The 25,173-nt window shown below is 46.2% G+C and overlaps 1 protein-coding gene across 1 annotated transcript in view; it reads right to left on the bottom strand.

Moving 5' to 3' along the window:
* The window catches only part of C7 (complement C7), a 643,094-nt gene extending 618,300 nt beyond the window's left edge, over positions 1–24,794 (bottom strand). The window contains exons 1-2 of the mRNA XM_078675005.1: positions 24,682–24,794; positions 16,398–16,453 (exon numbers count right to left, since the gene is read on the bottom strand). Coding sequence (XP_078531131.1) covers positions 16,398–16,453; positions 24,682–24,687 — 62 coding nt within the window. The 5' untranslated portion in view covers positions 24,688–24,794. The remainder of the gene's footprint in view (positions 1–16,397; positions 16,454–24,681) is intronic.
* Between the last annotated feature and the right edge of the window lie 379 nt (positions 24,795–25,173).

The following is a 25,173-nucleotide window of genomic DNA, read 5'->3' as shown; positions in this document are numbered from 1 at the left end:
AATGTGGTGCTCTCACCTAAAGGCAGAATTGGGCAGTTTCGTATGAATGCAGATTGGGACTAAGTTTAGTTGCACTAGCTTAGTTGCCTGTTCCATCTGCAACACAAATGGAGTGGATTTGTGGCTGTCAGTAGTTTCTGTTTGCTCCCCTGTTTTAAGTTCTGCCTGTACTTGAGACTATAAATGGAATGGTACTCAGGTGTGTTGGAGTACAACTGTTTTTACTGTTTTATTAATATCAAGAATGCTAGGCTTTGCTTTCAGATGACGTAGGCCTGAAAAGAGGAGGCTATAATGTTTCTACATTTCAATGATGTTCCATATGTTGACGCATTTCTGTGAATGAGAGCGTTGTGTATGAGGGAGAGTGAGGCTGGGCTTAGGTGTATGGAAGGCAAGTATATGCCGCTAATCAGGTATGCTGGTCCAGTGTTGTGCAGAGTTTTGTCTGTGTTGAATTCTGCATTCTGGGATGGAATGCATTATTTTGAAATTGACAGTTATTTAGTGAACTTACCCTGGGGAGCAGCTGTGAAGTGTGAAAGAAGGAATTTTATTGATGACCAGGTTAGATAAAGAAATGGAGATTCTTGTTAGATATTGTGTGCTAAGTATGAAGGGGGGGACAAGACACAAGTTCCACACAACCACCTCTGTGTCCAGCTGAATGTCCCAGTATGGGTTGGGAGGTGGTGGCCATTCATACAATAGGCCTGGTGATTGAACAAAATGGAGAGCACATTTTTGTTTTTGCGCTCATGGATTAATTTTTGAAGTGGTCTGAAATTAAATCACTGGAATCTGTGGATTCTGTTGCTGTAGTTAAATTTTTGGATGAAATTATCCCCAGGGAAGGATTACCAAGGAAGACTGTCTCTGATATTGGGCCACAATTGATGGCAATGGAGTTTGAGAGCTTATTGGAAAGGAATAGTATTACATATAAAGTGATGTCTGTGTATTAAATAGAAGGTAATGGCAAAATCGAGAGATTCATCAGGGTAATTAGGGAATTAGCTAAGAAAAGTAATTTAAATTGGAGAAGAAAGGGGAAAAGAGTGACCTCAGCATATCGAGTTACCCCTACATTAACCTGGTAAAGCCCTCTCTCAATCATGATAAGGAGAGTTCCCTTTACTCAGGATAATCAAAGTTGGTTGGTCAACAACAGGATTGTGGAATGGCCACCAGAGGTGGTAAGAAATAATATTTTTAAGGAGCAAAGTAAGTAAAAGAAAAGGTATGATGGGAAAAGAGGTGTAAAAGAGTGGAAAGTGAAGGAGGGTGACTGGGTGTGTGTTAAAAAAACCTGTGAAGGTGCGTAAAGGTGAAAGTATGTTTCCTTAACCCAGGAATGATGTAGACGTTTTTACTAATTCTGCAAGGTTATGTGATGGGAAGTAGAATGGCTTTGTGTAAAAAGGATTGTGATATGAAGAGAAGTGAGGATGGTCATAATCAAGATTTTATGTATAACAAAGATTTGTTTTGGCTGGATGAAAGTGTTCAGAAGAGTGATGAGGATTTTGTTGTGTGTCATTCTAGTCATTGAAATAACTCTAGTGTATTGGGTGAAGTGCTGCAATCTCAACCATTGGTTACTCATCCTGTTGATAAAGGTTCCAATAAACAATTATTTTTCCCTCTGCATCGTCCCTTGAAATCCCCCCATGTAGCCCCACCGCCCCATCGCTGTTACCTGCACGAACCGCGGCTGCATGCAAGAGCAAATCTGGAAGTGCCATTATGAAGCTTACCCATCATGACGATTATTTTATCTCAGAATGTTCTTCCGGTTTAATTTGGAATCATTATAGAGAATATATGGCATAATGTTTGATGTTTACTTTCATATTATTAGAGGGTAAGTATTTGTGTTATAGAGAATAAAAGAATATAAGGCTTAAAAGTTTGTTTTGTTACTTTAACATTATTTGAATTTAATTATTTGTGTTTTGGAGGAAGAAGTGTTATGTCAGGATTTATTTATTATTTGCATATTATTGTTAGACTTGCGCTGCTCACAGGCCTTGTTCTGTTGGTGAACTTACCTTGGGGAGCAGCTGCATCTCTGCGGGACTGCAGTAAAGTCTTGTATCACTTAAAGCGGAGCTCCTTCTTTACAGTAGGTGTGTGTGAGGAGTTTGAATTGGCTGTATGAGGCTGTTAAGGTATGCTGGTCCAGTGTTGTGCAGGGCGCTGTAGGTGTGCATGAGAAGTTTGAATTGGCTGCATTTGTGAATGGGGAGCCAGTGGAGCTCTCTAATGTGAGGTGAGTCATAGGTTTGGCATTGAAGGTTGAATATGAGTCTTGCGGCCGCATTCTGAATGGTCTGAAGTCTGTGTAGAAGCTTCTTGGAGATTCTGGCACAGAGTGTGTCGCCATAGTAAAGTCTGCTTGTCATGAGGGCATGCATGATGGGTCATCTGGTGTTCTGTGGCAGCCACGTGAAGATTTTTCACAGCGTACATACAATTTGGAAGCAGCCAGAGCTCACTGCATTGACATGTGTGATCCCTAGATTTCTGGTGTGTTCCATTGGTCCTAGTTCTGGTGGCCACCAGGTGGTGTCCCATGGGAAGACCTTGTTTCCAAAGACTAGTACTTCTGTCTTGTTGTGAGGTGAGCTTCGAGTAGTTGGTTCCCATCCATTCTGCTCCAGTGGTCATGCAGTTGCTGAAGTTGGTTCTAGTGGCGGTTGTCTTGTCTGTCAGGAGAGGATGAGTTGGCTGTCGTCGGTGTAGGAAATGATGGCGATGTCTTGTGATCGTATGATGTTGGCAAGCAGTGTCATGTAGAAATTGAATAGGGTCGGCTGAGGGATGATCTCCTGTATACGTTGAACAGCGTCGGGCTTAGGGATGGTCCCTTGAGAACTCCACAGGTGAGGTCCTTGGTTTCCGAGGTGAAGGGTGGCAGTCTGGCACTTTGGGTACTTCTTGTGAGGAACAAGAAGATCTAGTTGAGTGAGAGTCCTTGGATGCTGATGTTGTCTGTTGTAGGATACTGTGTCAAATTCAATAAAGAGGATGAGGACAACTGTTCTTTCTTTTATTCTACTGTATTCTACTGTATACAACTGGCAGTTTTTTTCTTGGAGAAAGTGCAGAATATATACAGGGGGTTTGACGTGTGTCGGCCGGACCCAGTGTTAGCTGACCCTATTTCCGTGGGTCACGAGACTCTGGCCTTCCTTCCTGACTTGTCTCTGGAGGCTTTTAACAAACGTAGCCTCAAGATCAAATCAGGTTCTCCTCTGGATCCGATGAAGCCAGCCCTCATTAGTTTGCTCTCTCCGCTGTGCCGTGGTCCGATATTGACCCTTATTAACTTGTCTTTGTCAACCGGAATAGTCCCCTCCTCTTGGAAGCAGGCGGTGGTTACCCCAGTTCTGAAAAAGGCTAATTTAGATCCTCTCCTGCCTGAGAACTACCGCCCCATATCTCTTCTGCCCTGGACTGCTAAAGTTACCGAGGCTCATGTTAACTCCATTCTATCCGACCACCTTGCCCGTAATCAGATACTGGACTCTAGTCAAAATGGCTTCCGCCCTGGACACAGTACCGAGACCGCCCTTCTCCACATTATCGAGCATTTACGCCTGGTGCTTGACTCCGGACGTACGGCAGCGCTCCTTTTATTAGATCTGAGCGCTGCCTTCGATACTGTGTCCCATTGCATACTGATTCAACGCCTAGAGGAAGCCGGAGTCACGGGAGTCGCTCTTCAGTGGTTTCGATCCTTTCTATCAGATCGAACCTTTAAAGTGGCTATACCACCTTGCCAGTCCACTATCCATCCCTTGGATCTGGGAGTCCCACGGGGCTCCTCGTTGAGTCCCACTCTGTTCAACTTATATGTGAAACCGCTGGCGGTGGTCGTCAAACAGTGGGGTTTGACAATGACCTCATATGCCGACGATACACAGCTAGCGGTGACACTGAGTGGAGACCCTGATGTCGAGGCTCCCAGATTCCGAGCTGGACTTGTAGCAGTAGCCAATTGGCTCCGTACCAATTGTCTACAATTGAATGCTACTAAGACTGAAGTGATGATCCTTGGAAAACAAGCTGAGCTATGGGGAGATCAGTGGTGGCCTCCAGAACTGGGTGTTACTCCTATACCGGCAACAGAGGTGAAAAACCTAGGGATTTGGCTGGATCCTGCGCTCACCTTCATTGGGCATACAAAGAAGGTTGCAGCCACATGCTACGGTATACTGCGAGGCATAAGGCCGGTCCTTAAATACTTCGACCCCCCTACTCGGCAGCTCGAAGTCCAAGCCTGTATACTATCTCGGCTGGACTATGGAAGTGCACTGATGCTAGGGGTCAACCAGGCTGAGGTAGCCAGACTCCAGAGGGTACAAAATGCCGCGGCGCGGGCCATTGTTGGTCTTCCCAGACACTGCTCTGTCTCTGGCACTATCTCTTCTCTCCATTGGCTGCCGGTTAGACAGAGGATCAAGTTTAAAGCACTCTGTCTGGCTTTTAAAATTTTGAAACTTTCCTCCCCACCGGCTCTTGTTAATTTACTGACCCCTTATATACCTCTGAGATCTCTTAGATCTGAGGCCCTGCATCTGGCGATCTGCCCTCGGTTTAAACTCAGCAGAATGGGTGGTCGCTCTTTTCGGGTGCTTGCTGCGGGACTATGGAACTCGCTTCCAGTGCACACCCGAGCCCTGAATGACTTGTCCATTTTTAGGCGTACTATTAAAACTTTCCTGTTTTCTGCTTCTGAATAGTTTTCTTTTATTCCGCATGTTATGTTACAGTACCTGTCTGAGCGCCTGGACGCCCCTTTGCTGGGGTATCAGTGCGCTATAAAAATATAAATAACATAACATAACATAACACATTCCATCCCCTACATTCACAATGAAGCTTTTGACATTCGGATTATGTCGTGAGATTGGGACAGGTTTGCAAAGTTCAAGGGATGTGCATACATGGGACCTATCTTGATACAGTGTGTATAAAAAACAATTCCCAACAGGTATCACTTTAAGGCAGATCAATGATGTATGCAGTCAGCATTACATAAGAAAGAAACAAGGAGGCTCATGCGGTTTAAGAGCTTATTATTCACCAATTCAACAAAGGGCGTTTCACATGGAAATACAGTTAGGCAGCACTGTACAGAGGAAATCATGTGACAACCCGAAGGCACTTGGAGAGTGGTGATATATACAGTTGGTGAAGGGTGATGATGCAAGTGCAGAATGTGAACAGCGTGAACGGCGCAAAGTGACAAAGAAATATACAGTGATGGCTCCGTAGGGCTTGCTTTTTGGTCACTTAGATCAAGATTTCAATATTTTTCCAGGAGCCAAAGATGTTAGATGCGCCCTAGAGTTGCGCTGTGATGTCGACGGCGTTTCGATCCCCGTGAGTCGGGATCGTCTTCAGGACAGGGTCCCTGGGTTCAGGAAGTGCTGCAGGGTGAAAGGACGGGTCAGGGAGGATGAGGGAAGGGGGGGGGGAAAGGGACCGGGGGGCTGGGACCGCGGGATGGCTGGGGGGTAGGAAGGAGAGGTATAATTGAAGCATGCAAGTATGGTGGAGGCGCGGTGGCCTTTGGATGGTACCAAGGGGGGTGGTAGGGAAGTGTGGGTGTGAGATCGGCAGATGACATAACAAGGGGACCGGAGTACACCTGGGGATGTCAGCATGAACTGCCAACCCGCCGAGTGGTGAGCGTGTGTAAAGCGAGTCAACTGGATCACCCGTGAGGAGGTGGGTGGTCGCAAATGGCGAAAAGACTATTTCAGGGAAGCCGACATATTGGTTAACAAACTTATACACAGGGGATACCCACGACGCCTAGCCCAGCACCCAAGTCCAGCCCCCCAGCATCCACGAGGTCTGCGTGGGGCCCTTATGCTTCTTTGCTGCTTGCCACGTTGTCCGGTCACTTGCCCGTCGGCTAGTGACCCTCTTGACGACGTCCTACGACGTTTCCACCGCTGGTCTAGGTCCCCTAGACTGGCCCTTGCTTCTTGCTCAACAAGAAGTGCCCTGGACCCTCCTGGTCCACTCCAGACGCCATCTTGACTCCACCGCGTGGGCTTGCCTTTGCCAAGGTTTGTTGCTCAAATCCTGAGTCCAGCATCGCCGACAGCCGACAGCCTCATGGGACAGCTCGCACCTCCAGCCTGGACGCTGACAACGCCTCCTAGCCCGTGTGACTGCAGAGTCCAGCGTCGCCCACTCTCCTGGTTGAGGTGACTTCATCCGGTGCCATCCTGGTGCCCACATAATCACTGGCTAGTGATTAAGAACTAAGTCCCCTCTGCTTTCAGGTCGTCTCCTTCACTGATCCAGCCTTGGATCACACCGAACTTCTTCACTGGTCGCCTGCCAGCAACTTCTTCTTTCAGGCTCCATAGACTTCAACGAGGATTCCCGACGTCTTTTGAACCCTATGCAGCCGCGGCCCCTGGGCTAGGTAACTTGAGTATTTCGGTACTCCAGCACAGGTTCACTATCCAAGTGTCCAGATCCTTTTTCGTTTTCAGTCTACCTAGTCGGATTCGTCCGGAAACAGTAACTTTAGAAACGCTAGCATCCATAGACTTCTTCCCGCATCCCGCGTGAGAGTGCACACTCTGCACCCGATATCCCTAGGCCTCCTGCTCCTAACCTTAGGGTTCAGTAGTGTAGTCCTAGCGATCCTGAAGCCTCTGGATCTTGTTACTTACCTGCTAGTATTTCGCATTCCACTTTTTGTGTATATGGTTGTTCGTGCCCCTCGGGCATTTGTGTAAATTGTGCAACTTGAAGTATTTTCGTAAGAGTTTTGTATTGTGCTTAGCTCCCTGACTCATAAATAGTTCAGGGTAGTCTTGTTATAAATAAATATCCTTTATTTTCATAACAACTTGTGTGGTGTCCTTTCACTTGGTGTTCAAGGGGTATATGTGATGGTAAAACAGCTAGCTTAACACGCCCTCTAGAGTTTAGCCTAAAGACTGCTTGTGTCCATGCTACTAGGATAGCTGGTCTAATAAGGTTGACTTACAACCAATCATCAATAAGGGTTGTTTGGTATGATACAAAGTGATCACTAGAATAGTGAGCACTATATACAACTCTTAGCAAGGGATCAGTAGGTAAACCCATAGTGTAGGTAGGTGCATCACTTACACCACACTAGAAGCATGTCTACCCATGGAGAGTCTTCAGAGACTCCCCTTGGGGTTGTTGACCCTCCACAGGTCACTTCCAGATATGCAGCCCTTAGCTTCCAGGAGATGAGACAATTGTGCACCTCCAGGAAACTAAAACAGGGTTCTAACCCTACCACTCCTTTCCTGTTAGGTCTCTTAGAGACTTATGATGCTAGAAAGGTTTCTCATACAGATGGGAACATGCCCCCCTTAGAAGGTACCCTTTGTGATCCTGACCTCCCTGAAACTGAGGAAGTAGAGGAGGAAGAGGATGAAGAGGTTATTTCTGGGGATGAGGCAGACAATGGTCCTGAGCTAGTCAGCAGACTTACTAGGGCCAACTTAGACCTACATAGGGAAGGATCTGGGGGACCCCCAGTACTGACCCTAAGCAGGCCTAACTTTGGAGTTAGAAGAGATAGGTCTCATTCTAGGGACTCCAATAGATCTGTGCACTCTCACGGCTCTGCTCAGAGGAGAATAACTTCCCCTCAGAGGAGAGAACATGAAGCAAGGATGAAACAGGCTAATCTGAGGATTCAGAGGGAGGAACTTGCCCTTGCCAAGGAGAAGCTTGCCTTTGCTAGAGAGCAACAGTTAAGTGGGGTAGTCCCCACTGGTGGCAGCAATATCCCTAAGGATAAAGACAGGAGTTTTGATACTAGACACCTGAGTAAAATAGTGCCCCCCTTTAAACAAGGGGATGACATCCACAAATGGATGACTGCTTTGGAGAGGGCCTGCACTGTCCAGTGCATCCCCCAGAGTCAGTGGGCAGCTATTTTGTGGCTCTCCTTTGAAGGTAAAGGTAGAGATAAGCTCCTCACTACTAGAGCTGAGGATGCTAACAATTACCAAGTCTTGAAAAATACACTGATTGATGGGTTTGGCTTAACCACTGAACAGTACAGGTTGCTGTTCAGAGACACCCAGAAAATTCAGTCTCAAGATTGGGCTGACTTTGTAGATTGTGCCACTAAGGCTTTTGAAGGCTGGTTACTGGGAAGTAAAGTTACTGATTACACAGGATTGTATAATCTAATTATGAGAGAACAAATCTTAAGTAATTGTCAAAATCAGTTGTTGCGTCAGCACCTTATTGACTCGGATCTGACCTCTCCCCAAGAATTGGGAAAGAAGGCAGACAGATGGGTCAGGACAAGGGTCAAGCAGCAGAACCAGAACCAGGGTGGTGGCCAGAAGAAAGCAGATCCCAAGGGTAATGAGAATAAGCAAAATGACCAGAAGTCTTCAACAGGGCCCCGCAACAATCTAAATAGGGTGGGTCCCAGAATTCCCAGAATTCCCAAAAGAAGAAGAATGGTCAGAAGAAACCATGGTGCCAATACTGCAAAAGTAATACTCACTGGTTTAGTGAGTGCACCAAGAAAGGCCCAACTCCTACCACTACTGCCCCTAAGGCATCTGCACCCCCTAGTACAGTTAGTAGTGGTAGTACTCCTCCTAAGGCTATAGTGGGGTTAACCTTGGGAACTGAGGCGGGCTCTGACTTAGTCAGAACACCTACTCAGGCTGTTCTTGTTTGTACTGGGGACATGGATATGACCCCTACAATAAGTCCCAGTACTCTGGGCAAGTACAGGCAGACGCTGTTGATTAATGGAAAAATGGCTCAGGCCTACAGGGACACTTGTGCCAGTGTCACCATGGTGACACCTAACTTTGTGGACCCTGACCAGGTAATACTGGGAGCAGACTACCTGGTGACCAATGCTAGCAATGCCACCATCTCCCATAGTATGGCACTTGTTAACTTCTCCTGGGGAGGGGTAAATGGCCTCAAAAGGGTTGTTCTTAGTTCAGACCTCCCTGTGGACTGTCTTTTGGGCAATGATTTGGAATCCTCCTTATGGTCAGATGTGGAGTATAGGCCTCATGTGGAAATGTTAGGTTTGTCAGCACATGTCCTTGCTGTGACTAGGTCACAGGCCAAGAAATGCCCAGCTGAACTAGTGCTGGATCCTGGAACAATGGACCAGACACTACCCAAGAGAAAGAGCAGTAGGGGTAAGATTGACTCTTCCCCCCTGACTCAGGTGATGGATCAGCTCTCTCAGGAGACTGACCCCAAGACCCCAGAAGGAACTGTCCTAGAAGAGCTTGAGCCTGAACAGGTTGAGTTTCTTGGGACAGGGGGCCCTTCCAGGGCAGACTTGAGGCAGGCACAGTTAGACTGTTCCTCTCTTGAACCCCTCAGACAGCAGGCTGCTGCTGAGGCTGCAGGGAATGCCACAGGTGCCCATAAAGTGTACTGGGACGATGGACTCCTTTACTCTGAGGCAAGAGACCCCAAGCCTGGTGCTACCAGGAGGCTGGTCATCCCCTTGTTTCTGAGAGGTTTCCTTCTCACCTTGGCCCATGAAATTCCCCTTGCAGGTCACTTAGGCCAGAATAAGACTTGGGACAGGCTTGCCCCACACTTTCACTGGCCCCATATGTCTGAGGACACTAAGAACTTTTGTCGTTCCTGTGTCACCTGCCAAGCCAGTGGCAAATCAGGTGGCACAACAAAGGCCCCCCTTATACCACTACCTGTGGTGGGGGTTCCCTTTGAAAGAGTGGGGATTGACATTGTTGGACCAATGGACCCCCCAACAGCATCTGGGCACAGATTTATACTGGTGGTAGTGGATCATGCCACTAGGTATCCAGAAGCTATTCCCCTTAGAACCACTACAGCTGCTGTTGTGGCAAGGGCCCTGGTTGGAGTTTTCTCCAGAGTGGGGTTCCCTAAGGAGGTGATCTCTGACAGAGGTGCAAACTTCATGTCAGGATAGTTGACTGCTATGTGGAAGGAATGTGGTGTCAATTACAAATTCACCACACCCTATCACCCACAATGCAATGGGCTTGTTGAAAGATTCAACAAGACCCTCAAAGGGATGATAAAAGGGTTACCAGAAAAGCTTAGGCGAAGATGGGACATCCTTTTACCCTGCCTTCTGTTTGCTTACAGAGAGGTCCAACAGAAGGGGGTTGGTTACAGCCCTTTTGAACTTTTGTTTGGACATCCTGTAAGAGGACCCCTATGTCTTGTGAAGGAAGGATGGGAGTTACCTCTCAAAAAGCCTAAACTTGACATAGTGAACTATGTACTTGGTCTCCGCTCCAGGATGGCAGAGTGCATGGAGAAGGCATCTAAAAACCTTGAGGCCAGCCAGGAACTTCAAAAAGCTTGGCATGACCAAAAGGCTGTCCTAACTGTATACCATGCAGGACAGAAGGTGTGGGTGTTGGAGCCAGTGGCCCCAGCAGCTCTCCAAGACAAATGGTCTGGACCCCACATCATCATTGAGAAAAAGGGAGAAGTCACCTACTTGGTTGACATGGGAACTCCCAGGAGCCCTCACAGAGTACTTCATGTGAATAGGCTCAAAGCATTTGTTGACAGGGAGGACATGGGCTTGCTCATGGCCACAGATGAGGGACAGGAGGAAGAGAGTGACCCTCTCCCAGACCTGCTCACTCAGAACCCTGATGATGGGTCAGTGGACGGTGTAGTCTTTTCTGACAGCCTCTCTGAGCATCAGCAACAGGATTGTAGGCAAGTCCTTCAATCCTTCAGACAAATGTTTTGTCTGACCCCCAGTCAGACAAACTGGTGCACACATGAGGTGGACACTGGAGACAGTCTGCCTATAAAGAGTAAAATCTACAGGCAACCTGACCACGTCAGGGACTGCATAAAAACTGAAGTACAAAAGATGTTGGAATTGGGAGTCATTGAACCCTCAGAGAGCCCTTGGGCTAGTCCTGTAGTTCTAGTGCCTAAACCTCACACCCAGGATGGTAAGAGAGAGATGAGGTTTTGCGTAGACTACAGGGGTCTCAATGCTGTCACTAAGACAGATGCCCATCCAATACCCAGGGCAGATGAACTGATAGATAAGTTGGCTTCTGCAACTTTCTTAAGTACATTTGACCTAACAGCTGGTTATTGGCAAATCAGGTTAGCTGAGGATGCCAAGGCCAAGACAGCATTTTCTACCCCAGGAGGTCATTACCAATTTGTGGTGATGCCCTTTGGTTTGAAAAATGCCCCTGCCACTTTTCAAAGGTTGGTGAACCAAGTTCTCACTGGGTTGGATGACTTTTGTGCAGCATATCTAGACGATATTGCTGTCTTTAGCTCCACCTGGGAGGATCACCTGATCCACCTGAGTAAAGTTTTGGAGGCCCTGCAGAAGGCAGGCCTCACTATCAAGGCTACTAAATGCCAGATAGGGCAGAGTCAAGTTGTATACTTGGGCCACCTTTTAGGTGGAGGCCAAGTTCAACCTCTGGAGAGCAAGATACAGGCCATAAAGGACTGGGCTCCTCCAACCACCCAGACACAAGTCAGAGCTTTCTTGGGCCTGTCTGGTTATTACAGGAAATTTGTCAGAAATTATGGGTCCATTGTGACACCACTTAATGACCTGACAAGTAAGAAAATGCCAAAGAAAGTTCAGTGGACAGTCAGCTGTCAGAAGGCATTCGATGACCTAAAGCAGGCCATGTGCACTGCACCTATTCTCAAGAGTCCAGACTACTCCAAAATCTTCATTGTCCAAACAGATGCTTCTGAGTTGGGTGTGGGAGCTGTTCTATCTCAGCTGAATATTGATGGTCATGACCAGCCCATTACTTTTATAAGCAGAAGGCTGACCCCTAGAGAGAAACGTTGGTCAGCTATTGAGAGGGAGGCCTTTGCTGTGGTTTGGGCCCTGAAGAAGTTGAGGCCATACTTGTTTGGTACTCACTTCAAGATTCAGACCGACCATAAGCCCCTCTTATGGCTAAATCAAATGAAGGGTGAAAACCCCAAACTTCTTAGGTGGTCCATTCCCCTACAGGGGATGGACTTTACAGTGGAGCACCGCCCAGGGACTGACCATGGTAATGCAGATGGTCTCTCCAGGTACTTCCACTTAGAGCAAGAAGACTCACCTGGTCAAGGTTAATTTAATGTCGCTAAGTTTGGGGGGGGGGTTATGTAGGAGAGTGGGGTCTGCAATCCCATGGCCAACCCAGATTTTTGCTTTTTGCTTCACTGGTTTACGACTTTCCCTGGCTGTGGGCCTGCTAATCAGACCCACAGCCTAGCTGTTCTCTCTCTAAATTACAACCATGTACCTTAGGTGCATTTTACCAATTGGTACTGGGCCACCTTATCAGTCCCTGTACAGCCTACCTTAGGTATCCAGGGCATAGGTGTACCCAGGGCCTACCAGGGGCTGAAGCATGTATTATGCCACCCCTGGCTGGCCACCCAAACAGACACAACTGGCTGCACGACAGCTGGGGCAAGGTGGTGTAAACACCGTTTGCTTTAGATATAGTATTCCTATATCTAACCCTAAAATGGACACATATATTCCTATCAGTCACTTCTATGGCAGGCCGTATCAATCCTGAAGGCAGAGTGCTTGGAATTATGTGAGATGGTGCTCTGGCATGAGCTGAGCCGTTTGCAGCTTGCGGAACCAAGTCCAAATAGCTGTTCCATGATAACGCTATACCATATACTCTTAAGTGCATTATAATCCTCGCGGTTAAATGCTAACTTTGGTATAGCATTATCAAAACATGTCGAGTAAGGTGTCATACAAATTGGAATACTAACCCCTCGCCAATTCTGGCGACGGGGTTAGCATTCCACCCTTCTAGAGGGACACGACATGTATGTAACTGTGAACCCCGGTTAAAGTCAGACACAGCCTCAGCTCCACAAAATGGATGCTGCCACCGAGACACAAGTCTGCCCTCCTGCTGCTGGGAGTCCTTCCAGCAATGGAGGCCTGGACAAAGGGTTTCCTGTCAGGGGCGGTGCTAGCACCATCCCAGACAGGATTTTGTGTATCCCAGGTAGGCAGGGCTGAAAGGAAGGTGACTGCAAGTGGCACCCCGGTGCTCACTGTGCATATGCCGACTCAAACCAGTTCCTGGGGCACCCCAGCCCCTGAGCTGGGGAGAGACCGGACAAAGGAGAGGGGTGTAACCACCCCCCTCCTGGTCCCACCCATAGGGCAGGACCTAGTCGCGTGCCAGCCCCTTTTTCTTAGGATAAAGTTAGGAGGAGGCCCCCTTCCCAAATTAGATAATCTTGAATCTTGAACTACTTTCCACGAAAGGAACTCTTGACTTTCTCTGAAGACTCTCCCTTGTGGCTAAGGAGTAGCCACCCTGCACCAGCAGGCACCATCGAAGCTCTTGCAGTTTGCTGCACGTCCATCCTCCGGATCAAGACTGCCCAGCTCGACGAGACCCGGATTCCCTGCCATCTCTGACCTCTACCTACATCATCCAGCCCAGCTGAGATTCGTGGGTGTGACGAGACCCGTGGGACCGGCCATCTTCAAGACCTGCACGACGCTTCACAAGCACGACCCCCGAGAGACCCTCGAGTAAGTGCATTGGGGTTTGAGAAGCCCTAAACCTAAGCAGCTCCAGCACCGAAGTCCAGCCCCCCAGCATCCACGAGGTCTGCGTGGGGCCCTTCTGCTTCTTTGCTGCTTGCCACGTTGTCCGGTCACTTGCCCGTCGGCTAGTGACCCTCTTGACGACGTACCACGACGTTTTCCCCGCTGGTCTAGGTCCCCTAGACTGGCCCTTGCTTCTTGCTCAACAAGAACTGCCCTGGACCCTCCTGGTCCACTCCAGACGCCATCTTGACTCCACCGCGTGGGCTTGTCTTTGCCAAGGTTTGTTGCTCAAATCCTGAGTCCAGCATCGCCAACAGCCAACAGCCGACAGCCTCATGGGACAGCTCGCACCTCCAGCCTGGACGCCGACAACGCCTCCTAGCCCGTGTGACTGCAGAGTCCAGCGTCGCCCACTCACCTGGTCGAGGTGACTTCATCCGGTGCCATCCTGGTGCCCACATAATCACTGGCTAGTGATTAAGAACTAAATCCTCTCTGCTTTCAGGTCGTCTCCTTCACTGATCCAGCCTTGGATCACACCGAACTTCTTCACTGGTCGCCTGCCAGCAACTTCTTCTTTCAGGCTCCATAGACTTCAACGAGGATCCCCGACGTCTTTTGAACCCTATGCAGCCGCGGCCCCTGGGCTAGGTAACTTGAGTATTTCGGTACTCCAGCACAGGTTCACTATCCAAGTGTCCAGATACTTTTTCGTTTTCAGTCTACCTAGTCGGATTCATCCGGAAACAGTAACTTTAGAAACGCTAGCATCCATAGACTTCTTCCCGCATCAAGCGTGAGAGTGCACACTCTGCACCCGATATCCCTAGGCCTCCTGCTCCTAACCTTAGGGTTCAGTAGTGTAGTCCTAGCGAACCTGAAGCCTCTGGATCTTGTTACTTACCTGCTAGTATTTCGCATTCCACTTTTTGTGTATATGGTTGTTCGTGCCCCTCGGGCATTTGTGTAAATTGTGCAACTTGAAGTATTTTCGTAAAAGTTTTGTATTGTGCTTAGCTCCCTGACTCATAAAGAGTTCAGGGTAGTCTTGTTATAAATAAATATCCTTTATTTTCATAACAACTTGTGTGGTGTCCTTTCACTTGGTGTTCAAGGGGTATATGTGATGGTAAAACAGCTGGCTTAACACGCCCTGTAGAGTTTAGCCTAAAGACTGCTCGTGTCCATGCTACTAGGATAGCTGGTCTAATAAGGTTGACTTACAACCAATCATCAATAAGGGTTGTTTGGTATGATACAAAGTGATCACTAGAATAGTGAGCACTATATATCAGGCCAACTTCTCACACACGCTGTTCACATTCTGCACTTGCATCATCACCCTTCACCAATTGTATATATCACCACTCTCCAAGTGCCTTCGGGTTGTCACATGATTTCCTCTGTACAGTGCTGCCTAACTGTATTTCCATGTGAAACGCACTTTGTTAAATTGGTGAATAATAAGCTCTTAAACCGCATGAGTCTCCTTGTTTCTTTCTTATGTAATGCTGACTGCATACATCATTGATCTGCCTTAAAGTGATACCTGTTGGGAATTGTTTTTATACACATCCTACACCCATCCCGACGTGGTTTATGGGTTTTACTCCTGTTGTTCTTTCTCTATCTTGATACAGAACATTTTAAAGTGTCCATATACTTTTGCTCTAACTCGTATGTTGAATTCAGAATGGTAGGCATTCCCTTATGCTTTTCTGGAGACTGATACATTCTAAAGTCAGTTTTAGAGGGTTTTGGACCAGTTGGCAGGAGGAAATGTCCTAGTCCCTTAAAGAGAACTGATCGACTTCAAGTGTACTTTCTTATATGGATGGCTGGCCCCTTACTTGTGTAGTTTGTGGGTTATAACGGAAAGGGCTGGGCCTCTTGATTAAAAATTGCCTACTTTTTAACAGACAAGGAGCCTGTTACTCTCTACCCTGAACACAGCAACATAGCATACCATAGCATAGCAACATAATCATCGTTGCTCTTTTTGTCTCCTATTAGACACTTTTTAAGTGTCTTTAAGAGAGCATAAACTTTGGATGAAGGTCCCTTAACTAATCAAATAATAGTTCATCAGTTTAACTGCAAGCTTTAATACTGATTAAATATGTACTGACAGTGATAGAAGAAGGCTGCCATGCGGTAAGCAATACCAAGCACTGACATTCCCTGAATACTGAGGCATACTTCTTCGTACTAGAGATAATTGGTAAACTTGCTGATAAGTGAGGATACGGACTAATACCAGATGCAATGTGCTGACCCATCACAATATTTCCTTTACTATGTTCTTTCACATGGTGTTTCACGCATGGACCCAGTCACGATCACAAGTTGTCACTCTGTCTCTCAATTTCCAAATAATTCCACGGAGCTATCAACTATACTTGTGGTCCAGTCTCTCCTACCCCACCCTCAAAATGGTGAGCTGATTGCACAAGCCCATCAGTCCAATCATGTCTAGACTGCTCTTGTGACACGGAGGAGCCCCTAAACAACATAGGAAAAAACTGCAGCTCCCATTACACCAAACAGCTAGGGAGATTTTTGACAGGGAAAATAATGCTCAGGAAGCAGTCACTGTCATGCACTAACTTAACTCTAAAAAATAAAAGAGGCACTTTATAAAGCCCATAGACTTTACATTTACTGATGTGCAACCACTTGCATAGGCTGCTCTTGAGATTTCCTTTTTGGTTGATATGCACTTTTTTCAGGTTGTCCCACTTCCAAGTCAGGGAGGTTTGTGTATCTAGATGTGTGCTTGTTGTACAAAAACAGTTCTTACCTTGAGAAAACCTGACAAAGACTGGTGATTTGCAGCAGAAGAATGGACTCCAAGACCTGAAATAAAAAACAATAGCCAACTGTTAGTAAATACATTACTACTTACATATATACTTGGTTATATAACCATGTAAACAGTTTGTCCAAAATCATATGATTATCTTTGTCACACTGTGAAATTATTATAAGAAACCAGGCCTCTCAGTTTTTAGGTGAGATACTTAGCCTCTAGATCAGGATTGTGTTAAATCTTGACCATTGCATTGTTTTACTCAATTATACAATAACAAAATTCCTCAAAAAATGTAAACATGTTAAAAGGCAATTGCAAAGATATTGGTGGTTATTGAGATAGAGGTCCTCTGCATGACTTGTTGAAGCTGTACTTCCCTGAAATGAACATGTTCTGGATAACCCTATGATTTCTCCTTGCCCTCCTCCCCACTTGAGCTTGACATTCAGGAGACCCCAATAAGGGCACTTCTGTTTAGTTGTTGCAAAACAATAGAGCTGATCTATGATGTTGCAGTGGCATCCAAAGAGTGACACTCTTATGAGGGTGAATATTGTCCCCTCTATCTAGCCTATTAGAGAACTGACAGTGTTGCAAAATCTATAATCTGGTTTTGAAGCCTTTTTTCCAGTACCCTAGGGACAAATTGCATATTGTATCCCCAAGTGTAAAATCTGTAGTTTGATCGAAAAGAGGTCCTTTGCCCTCATGATTTCTTGGACATGCATAAAGGTTGTCAGTCTCTAGTGGGTTTGGGTGTGTACATCGACGGGTAAATGGTAGACTTTAATTCGACTGGTCAATTGTGTATGTTGCCCAAGTGGTCATTGCCTTTGGGTGGGGCTACCAATGTCTGTCTAGGATATTGGAGCCGCATGAACACTTTCCCTGCCCCCCACTGGTTTCAGACCAGTTGCCTCAGTGGGTGGGTGAGGCCTCTATCCGATGCCCTTTGATGAAGACGCATTTCCTCTGCCAGAATAAAAGCCAGCCCTCCTTCCTTCCTGTACAATATCTACATATCTTTATAAACTAACATCTAGGAAACATTACACATTTTCCCTGAGCTAAGCTGAACCACTTTCAGGAATAGCAGCAGTGTTTCAATACATGGAAAAGCGGCGATCACATCAGCACCATGCTGCATCACCACTGAATTTTAGCTTCACCTCGAAATTTAAAAAGTACATGCTACCAGATTGGCCAGGTAGACACATCCTCAACCTACCATGCAGAATGCACATATCACACACCTCAGGAAGCTCAACTGTCTCCAGATGCACAAATGCACTCAGTTCAAACTGCTCACACACATTCAAGGCACTGTGCAACATACGCCATGCCAACCTGAACAGCCGCATCTCCTTCCACCAACCCACATCCAAACACTTCTGCTCAGCCAGACCGAAGTTTGGACAAAATATTGAGCTTTTAATATTGTGATACTTAAATAGTGTGTCAAAAATATAATAAGTACAGAAATATAGTGTCACAGACTATTGTCATCAAGAATGTTGTTTTTTGATATATAACATCGTTTTTAAATAAAGTTGTATTTGTTATCGTTTACTTAAATACAGTTGTAAAAAATATTGTTTTTGTTTAATTTATTATATATTAGTTAAAATATAAATTTTAAGTGGTAGTATTGTTTGTATAATTGTTATTCATTTTTATAATACAGTTTGTCATTTAAAATGCTGCTATGTTCTAACCTTCCTCTTCACGAATCAGACGGTTGTCACCAGGTTAGAATGTGGGAGGAGTGTTGGGACTAAGCTGTCGTGTGAGGCAGTGACGGTTGGAGACTGCTGCTCTATAGGTTTGATGCTTCCTGATTTCTGAGAAAGAAACGTTTTTACCATCCTGGCTGTGCCATTGTGGACTTAATAAATGCATAATTTATGTTTTTAATAAAGTTGATAATCTTTTATGTAGTAGCAAGGTGTTGAGTTTGTAGGAAAATAAGGTGTGAAGTCATTTAAAATGTAATTTATTTAATTGTATTGTTCATTTTTAATAGTAAATTAAATATGTAATTGATTAGTATTTATTTAAATTGTTCAATTGTTTATTAGTAATTTTATGTACTTAAGTTTCATGTGTTCTTTTTAATGTATATTTAAATGTTTAAATTGTGATTCATTATTTGTATTGTAGTAGTAGGTTGTTGATTTTTGTTGTGGACTACGGTCTGACGTTAATTTAAATTACTAATAATTTCATATCAATGGTAATTCATTTCTAATAGTTTATTATGCACTTAAGTAATTATTTTATTTGTTCTATTTTTTTGTAACTCTTTTTATTTGAGCAACTTAACGGTTAGCACAGCTTTGCAAATCAGCAATAACATATTATTGAATGTTTTAAGCAGGTACATTATTCTCAGCATACCGTTACAACATAGATTCATCACTCAAGCTCCCCCCTCACTGTGTAATGGACCAAGTAGTCTTTCTTCGATGCGTTGTAGTTCCACAGTGGGGGACAAACATATTTCACCTCTGTACATATTCCAGGCAGCCTCTGTGTTTAAACACATCCTTTTCAGTGATCATAGCTCTATCCATATTGGCCACCCAGTCTCTGACCTTTGGTGTTTCACCCACACCCCATTTTTGTGCAATGTTAATTCGTTTTGTTAAAGCCCATCCAGGTTAAACCCACGCTTTCTCAGTCTGGGTGAAGTATGTGCCATCCCAAATGTTTAATAAACATAGTTTCAGGGTGATCGTCATCTTTTTCCCCCCAGTGTTCCCCATTTGATCTGTAATTTTATTCCAGTATGCCTGGGCAACTGGGCATCCCAGATGGTGTGAAAAGAGGTTCCCTCCTGACCGCAGTGTCTAAGGCAACAAGGGCCCGGTTTCTTACCCATCTTGACCAGTCCTCCTCCTCTAACTTGCCCAAGTCAACCTCCCAGTGCTGCCGCAGGTGCATGATAACATCAGGGCGGTTTTTGATCAATTTTTTATATGTTAGGGATATGGCCTTCTTGACCATGGGGTCAAGTATCAGTCTATCCTCCAGCGGGGAAGCCTCAGGAAGCGGACCACCCCCAGGTATTGCTGATTTGGGTGCATGGCTCTTTCTTATTTCTAACAGGAGAGTACTTCTTGTGCGAATATGTGTCTCAAAGGTGCTAAAACTCTTTGCCTAACACCTACAATCCCTCCCAGTGGTGTTGCTCCAGTCTTATTCACACCTCTTCTCGGATAAATGCAATCACTTGCCTTCTCCCGCCCCTCTCTCACACACCATCCAGAGGTGCTGCCTCTCTTTTTCTCCTTGCTAGTGACCCTCGCCCGCTCTCTCATTACCCATAGCAGCAGTCATAAGACATCCTTGCTTCACTACTGGGCGCCAAGGTCAAGTGGTCACCCTCTGGAAGACAGGTTGAACGGACATAAGAGCCGCCTGCAGAGATCTTTGGGTGAGTGGCATTCTTTAGGGGATGCCAACTCTGGTGGTTAATGCACTTGTGGAAAAGGACTGTGATTTGTCTAGTCACAGTTTTGATTCGTTATATGTTAGCATAAAGGGTTACACAGAGGCTACCTCAAAGAACACGACCTCCTTGACAACTCACAATCCGGATTTTGCAGTAACCATAGCACCAAAACGGCCCTCATCACTCAACGGGTGGCATTCGCAGCATCATGTACTGAGGACACTCCACAGCCCTAATTCTGCTCGGCCTCTCCCCCACTTTCGACACAATTTCCCACCACACACTCGTCATCAGGCTCCATGATGCAGGAATCCAAGGACCAGCCCTCCAAAGGATGCACTCCTTCCTGTACAGAAGATAGGAACGTGTCAGCCTGCTGCCTTTCACCGCCGAACTCAAAATCATCATCTGCAGAGTTTGACTGCGGTCATCACTAAGCCCCAATCTCTTCATCATTTACCTTGTGTCCCTTGCGAAGATCACCCACTCCCACAGACTCAGCATCATCTTGTACACCTATGACATGCAACTCATCCTGTCCCTCACAGAAAACCCCAGCAACACCATAAACAACTTCAAATTCTGCATGACGGAAGTTGCCACCTGCATGCGCACCAACTGCCTAAAACGCCAAGAAAACAGGAGTCCTGATTTTCGGACCAAGCAACTCCCCCTGGGACACCACCTGGTGACCAATCGAATTGGGATCCACCCCGACTTCCACCGACCAGGCTCAAAACATGGGCATTATCTTGGACACTGCACTCACTATGAGAGCCAAATTCAACGCGTCACATACAGCTGCGTCAACATCCCCCAAATGCTCAAAAAGATCTTCAAATGCCTTCACCTGGACACCAGAAAGACCGTCACCCAGACTTTGCTCACAACCAAGTTCGACTATGGCAACGCCCTCTACTACAGAGTACCTGCCGACCTCACACACAAGCTCCAAACCATCCAAAATGCTGCAGCAACACTGGTTCTCCATTTACCCCCCCACACCCACATCACACCTCACCTTGGAGAGCTCCACTGGCTCCTAGTCCAGAAAGGCTGCCACTTCAAGATACTCACCCTTGCCTATAAAGCGCTGCATTAGAATGGACCTGCCGACCTCAACCACAGTCTTAACTTCCAACAGCCAACCTGCAACCTTCGCTATGCCTCGCTGTCATTCACACACATTCCATGCATTCACAGAAGCAGGGCAGAAGGCCGCTCATTCATCTACCTAGAATCAAAGACTTGGAAAGCCCTCCTCCAGGACATCAGAGCAGTCACAATGCTCAAAACATTCCACAAGAAACTGAAGACCTGGCTCTTCGACTGATGCCTCTGACCTTTGCACCTACTCAGTGCCTAGAGACCCTCACATGTGATTAGTCCGTGCTCTACAAATCCTTCTAAATTACATGATTAATGTTCCTGCTGCAAAACACAATGTGTGACATGCAGATTGCAGATTAGTATTTTACATTGTTTGCTCAGTGAGTTATTGCTTTTGACACAGAGATCCTTTTGTTACTTGTGGATCAGTAACAACCACTCTAATATAGCACATTAGCAATGACTGGCTTCAAAATGCTGCATGTAAATTGAAATTCATGAGTTTAGAACCTTATTGTTTTGCCCCATCAATCTTTTGGTATTCTAACATTGCTATAAAGGGTTCCTTTGGGCAGCAATACAATTTATTAGCGTGACACCTCAATCATTGTTTTACATCTATGGCGCAGATCTACCAACACTTTACACCTGGTTGCATCACAAAAATGATGTAAGCCTGGTCCAAAGTGTTTTTTTGGGGCTTACTTTCCAGAACAAATCCTAAATTGTGTTGGACAGTAGCCCTAGATTAACACAAAGTGCAACTATGTGCTACTTTGTGTCAAGAAGGTGTATCATGGGTAGTACATGGATGTTCCTATGCGATCACTCATGTTTTTACACTAATCCCTCTCTACTAATTTTGGTAGAAAGGGATTAGCATAAAAAATTTACTTATTTTTCCCAACCTTTCCAGCTTTGCATGTGTGCTGCAGTGTGCAGCAAAATAACAAAGTACTAAAGTGTTAAACTTCGTTGAAGCATAGACTTTTGTGATGGAAGGGTACCTTTCCAGTATAAAACCTAACCATCAGCACAGCATCCTATATTAGTAGATATGGTTGTGTTGCAGATATGGTGCTGCTGTGCGCTCTCCTTTTCACGCAACGCAAAGTTTGGTTACTGTTCCTCCTAAAAATGAATCTGTCCCTTAGTTTCCTCAGACAAAGCACTCTTTAACATATACTGCCTACCAGTATGGATGATGTGTGACTCTTACACCTGGCAGTTCTCATTCTCATAAGTAACATTTCCTATACATTGATTTACACACATAAAATGGCGCTGCAGCACATTTTACAGCACTGCACTGTGTCATTTAAAAATGAGGGGATGTGCCATATTTACAAGAATACGGCGCACCCCTATTTTTCTCCCTTATGCTAAAAATAGCTGCCTAGTGCAAACCTAGACACCCTTGCACCACAGTGCAAGGGTGCCTGCGTTGCCGGGATGATTGTTTATATGCAGGAAGGTGTCCCCTCCTACACAAAAACAATCATTAGATAATGGTGATTATCTACTTATATGTGTGCTGCATTCTTCAGCACATGTTTCAGCACACATAGAAAGAGCAAAAACAAGGAGAAAAAAAGTATTTCTCCTTGTTACGCCAATCTAACACCTGGTTTTGTATGGAATTAGTTTTAGGCGTTGCCTCAGATTTACAAATCTGGGGCAGCATCAAAAAGCATTTAGTGTTGCTGTGGACGCCCACAGCAACACCCAGTGCACGTGCTTTTAAGCAGAAAACTGCATGAAAGGGTACCATGTTTACAAAACTGCCAAGTGAAGTAATGCCACTTTGTAAATATGATGCAGGGCATTGCACCACCGGAAGGTCGGAAAAAATTATGTTCTGGTTCCGCTGGCGTAATCCCCTCTTATATGTTCAGTTTTTTCTATATAATATGTTCGTGATGTAAGCGCTTTGACTGACTACATGGAGATGAGCAGCCCTATAAAATAAATGTAAGAGAGGGGATAAGGGGAGATTAGGGGCACCAATGGAGGGTGTTAGTGAGTGAATCACTGAAGGAGGTCATGGGGGTGCCAACAAAGAATGTGGCACGGGGCACCACCAACGCATGATATCAAAACAGGCAACATTTCTAGGGCAGTGCTGTGTGCACCGGAAGCCTCCCAGCAGTTCACTCATGCTTTTGGAAGGGTCTCCTCAGAGGTTAACTTAGGAGAGGCAGCTCTCTAGATCACGCCTTAACACTTGCGCACTGGAGTCGCAATGAGGGCTCCGGAGGGTGGCATTCACAGAATGTCCATCCCCGAGCAACTTCGGGCAGTAGCACAGACCAGGACAGGTAGGTTATCCTCATTGGCAGTCTACCGGCCAGAGCACACAGAGCACAAACATTCTAATTGCGCAGTTAAGTTAACCGGAGCCGGGAGCGTGGCAAGCGCCAATTCTTGTGGCCCTGCCCAACCACCCTTAGTAGAGTCAGGGATTGTGGTGGATAATTGTGTGCATATAATTAAGTTTAGGTTCTTAATGTTGCTTGGACAGGTGGCAGAATTGGAAGAAATCAAGACAGGCAGGAAGGGTTGGGGCATTCAGACTAGCTTCGGACAGAGGGAAATAGGGGAACGAGGAATGAGGCAAGAGGTAGGCAGGTGACGGAGATAGGGGTTGGGGAGGAGGATTAGTTGGAACTATGTTGGGGTAGTTTGTTGTGGGGAATTTGTTTATGGGTGGGGGTGATAGAATATGAATATGTATTAGTGATGCCTTATTTGCATATCTGTATTAAATGTAAACTGCTTACCTGTCCAATAAAGCGGCCTTTTACCCCATGTTTGGCCTGTGGACGGTGCTTATTGCCCGAAGACTGGCCACTTTATTTGCTTGTTGTGGGCAAGTTATGGCAATATTTTAATGACGAAGGTGGCATAAATAAATTGTAAAGTTTTTGTTTCACAAATTGGTAATACAAAAAAAACACATTTATAGGTGTGGCACACTCACCGATGCGCAACCGTGTTTGTTACAGGAGTGTGAACAAACCTCCCCAGGGCAGAGGTTTAATGCTGCCCGGCAACCGTCTTCGTAAACATGCAGCGAGGAAGTACAGCCGCTGAGATTCACAGCCCGCATCAACGAGCAAAATATCACTGCACTCAGTGGTATTAATTCATGGCAGTTGATTAAGCTGAGAATGATAGCATTAGATAACAGTACAGTACAACAAGTTTTTAACAGAACTTATAGACGGTGTAAGTGCTGCACGGAGAGCTCCGTAAAAACAAATATGTGTCTATATAACGAGCCTCACACCTTGACACCTGCTGCGTTTTAAGAGTCGGCGCCTAACTCCCCACCTCGGAGGAACTGGTCTCTCATGATTCGCACGTAAGTTTGGAAAAGTGAACATGAGCGTCTAAATCAAGGCAGCATCCATCCCAGCTGTGAGCACACACCCCACATCTCACTTAACACCCTCAGGCGAGGTCTGTTTATCCACGTTTTAGGGAAAGAGCGACCCCATGGGCTCACCCGGGCGTGACCCCTCCGAACGTCCCCCGCGCCCTCCCGGGACGCTCCTCTGCGGGGCTGCGGCTGAGCCCGCGCCGTCCTGTGAAAGGGCTCTCGGCGGCGCAGACTCCTCTCACAGGCGCCGATGCTGATGCGGGAAGGTAGAGCATCGGGGACTCGTAAGGAGCCCGCCAACCGGCTAAGAGGGCCCATCCCCTTACCTTCATGTCTGCGCGCCGAGGGGACCACCCGGGGATGCGAGGCCTGCCCTGCTGGGAACTGAGACAGAGAAGACACACGGCAAACCAAGCCTCTTCCCTCGACTGTCCCACGTCCGCTCACTCCATCCCTCCCCATTCACCCCACCCCTCCCCTCACGCAGCATCCACCCCAGCCCCCCTCGTATCTTTGGAATTCCTTCATCTTCCTCTGCCAGACGTCTTCATCCCCCCACCCCCCTTCCCACTCTTTATAACTAGCTGTTACTGTATTTTTTCTGACACAGAATTCCAGCACATATAGGAAACATAACGAACATCCTTTATTTTACTTTAATTACATTTCTTTCTCAGCTGTGCATCCAGAAGCTAGACTCCCCGCCACACCCCAGGTTCTTCGTTTGCTACTAATCTTCAAGCAAGAGCTCAAACACTCCTGACTAAATGGAAATAAATCACATGCTATGAATGAGAACGTCTCTGGTCCAAAGGATT

The sequence above is a fragment of the Lissotriton helveticus genome, chromosome 2_1, assembly GCF_964261635.1.
Source record: "Lissotriton helveticus chromosome 2_1, aLisHel1.1, whole genome shotgun sequence".
Classification (NCBI taxonomy): Eukaryota; Metazoa; Chordata; class Amphibia; order Caudata; family Salamandridae; genus Lissotriton; species Lissotriton helveticus.
The sequence above is the reverse complement of the archived record's forward strand: the minus strand, read 5'-3'. Positions and strand labels throughout refer to the sequence as shown.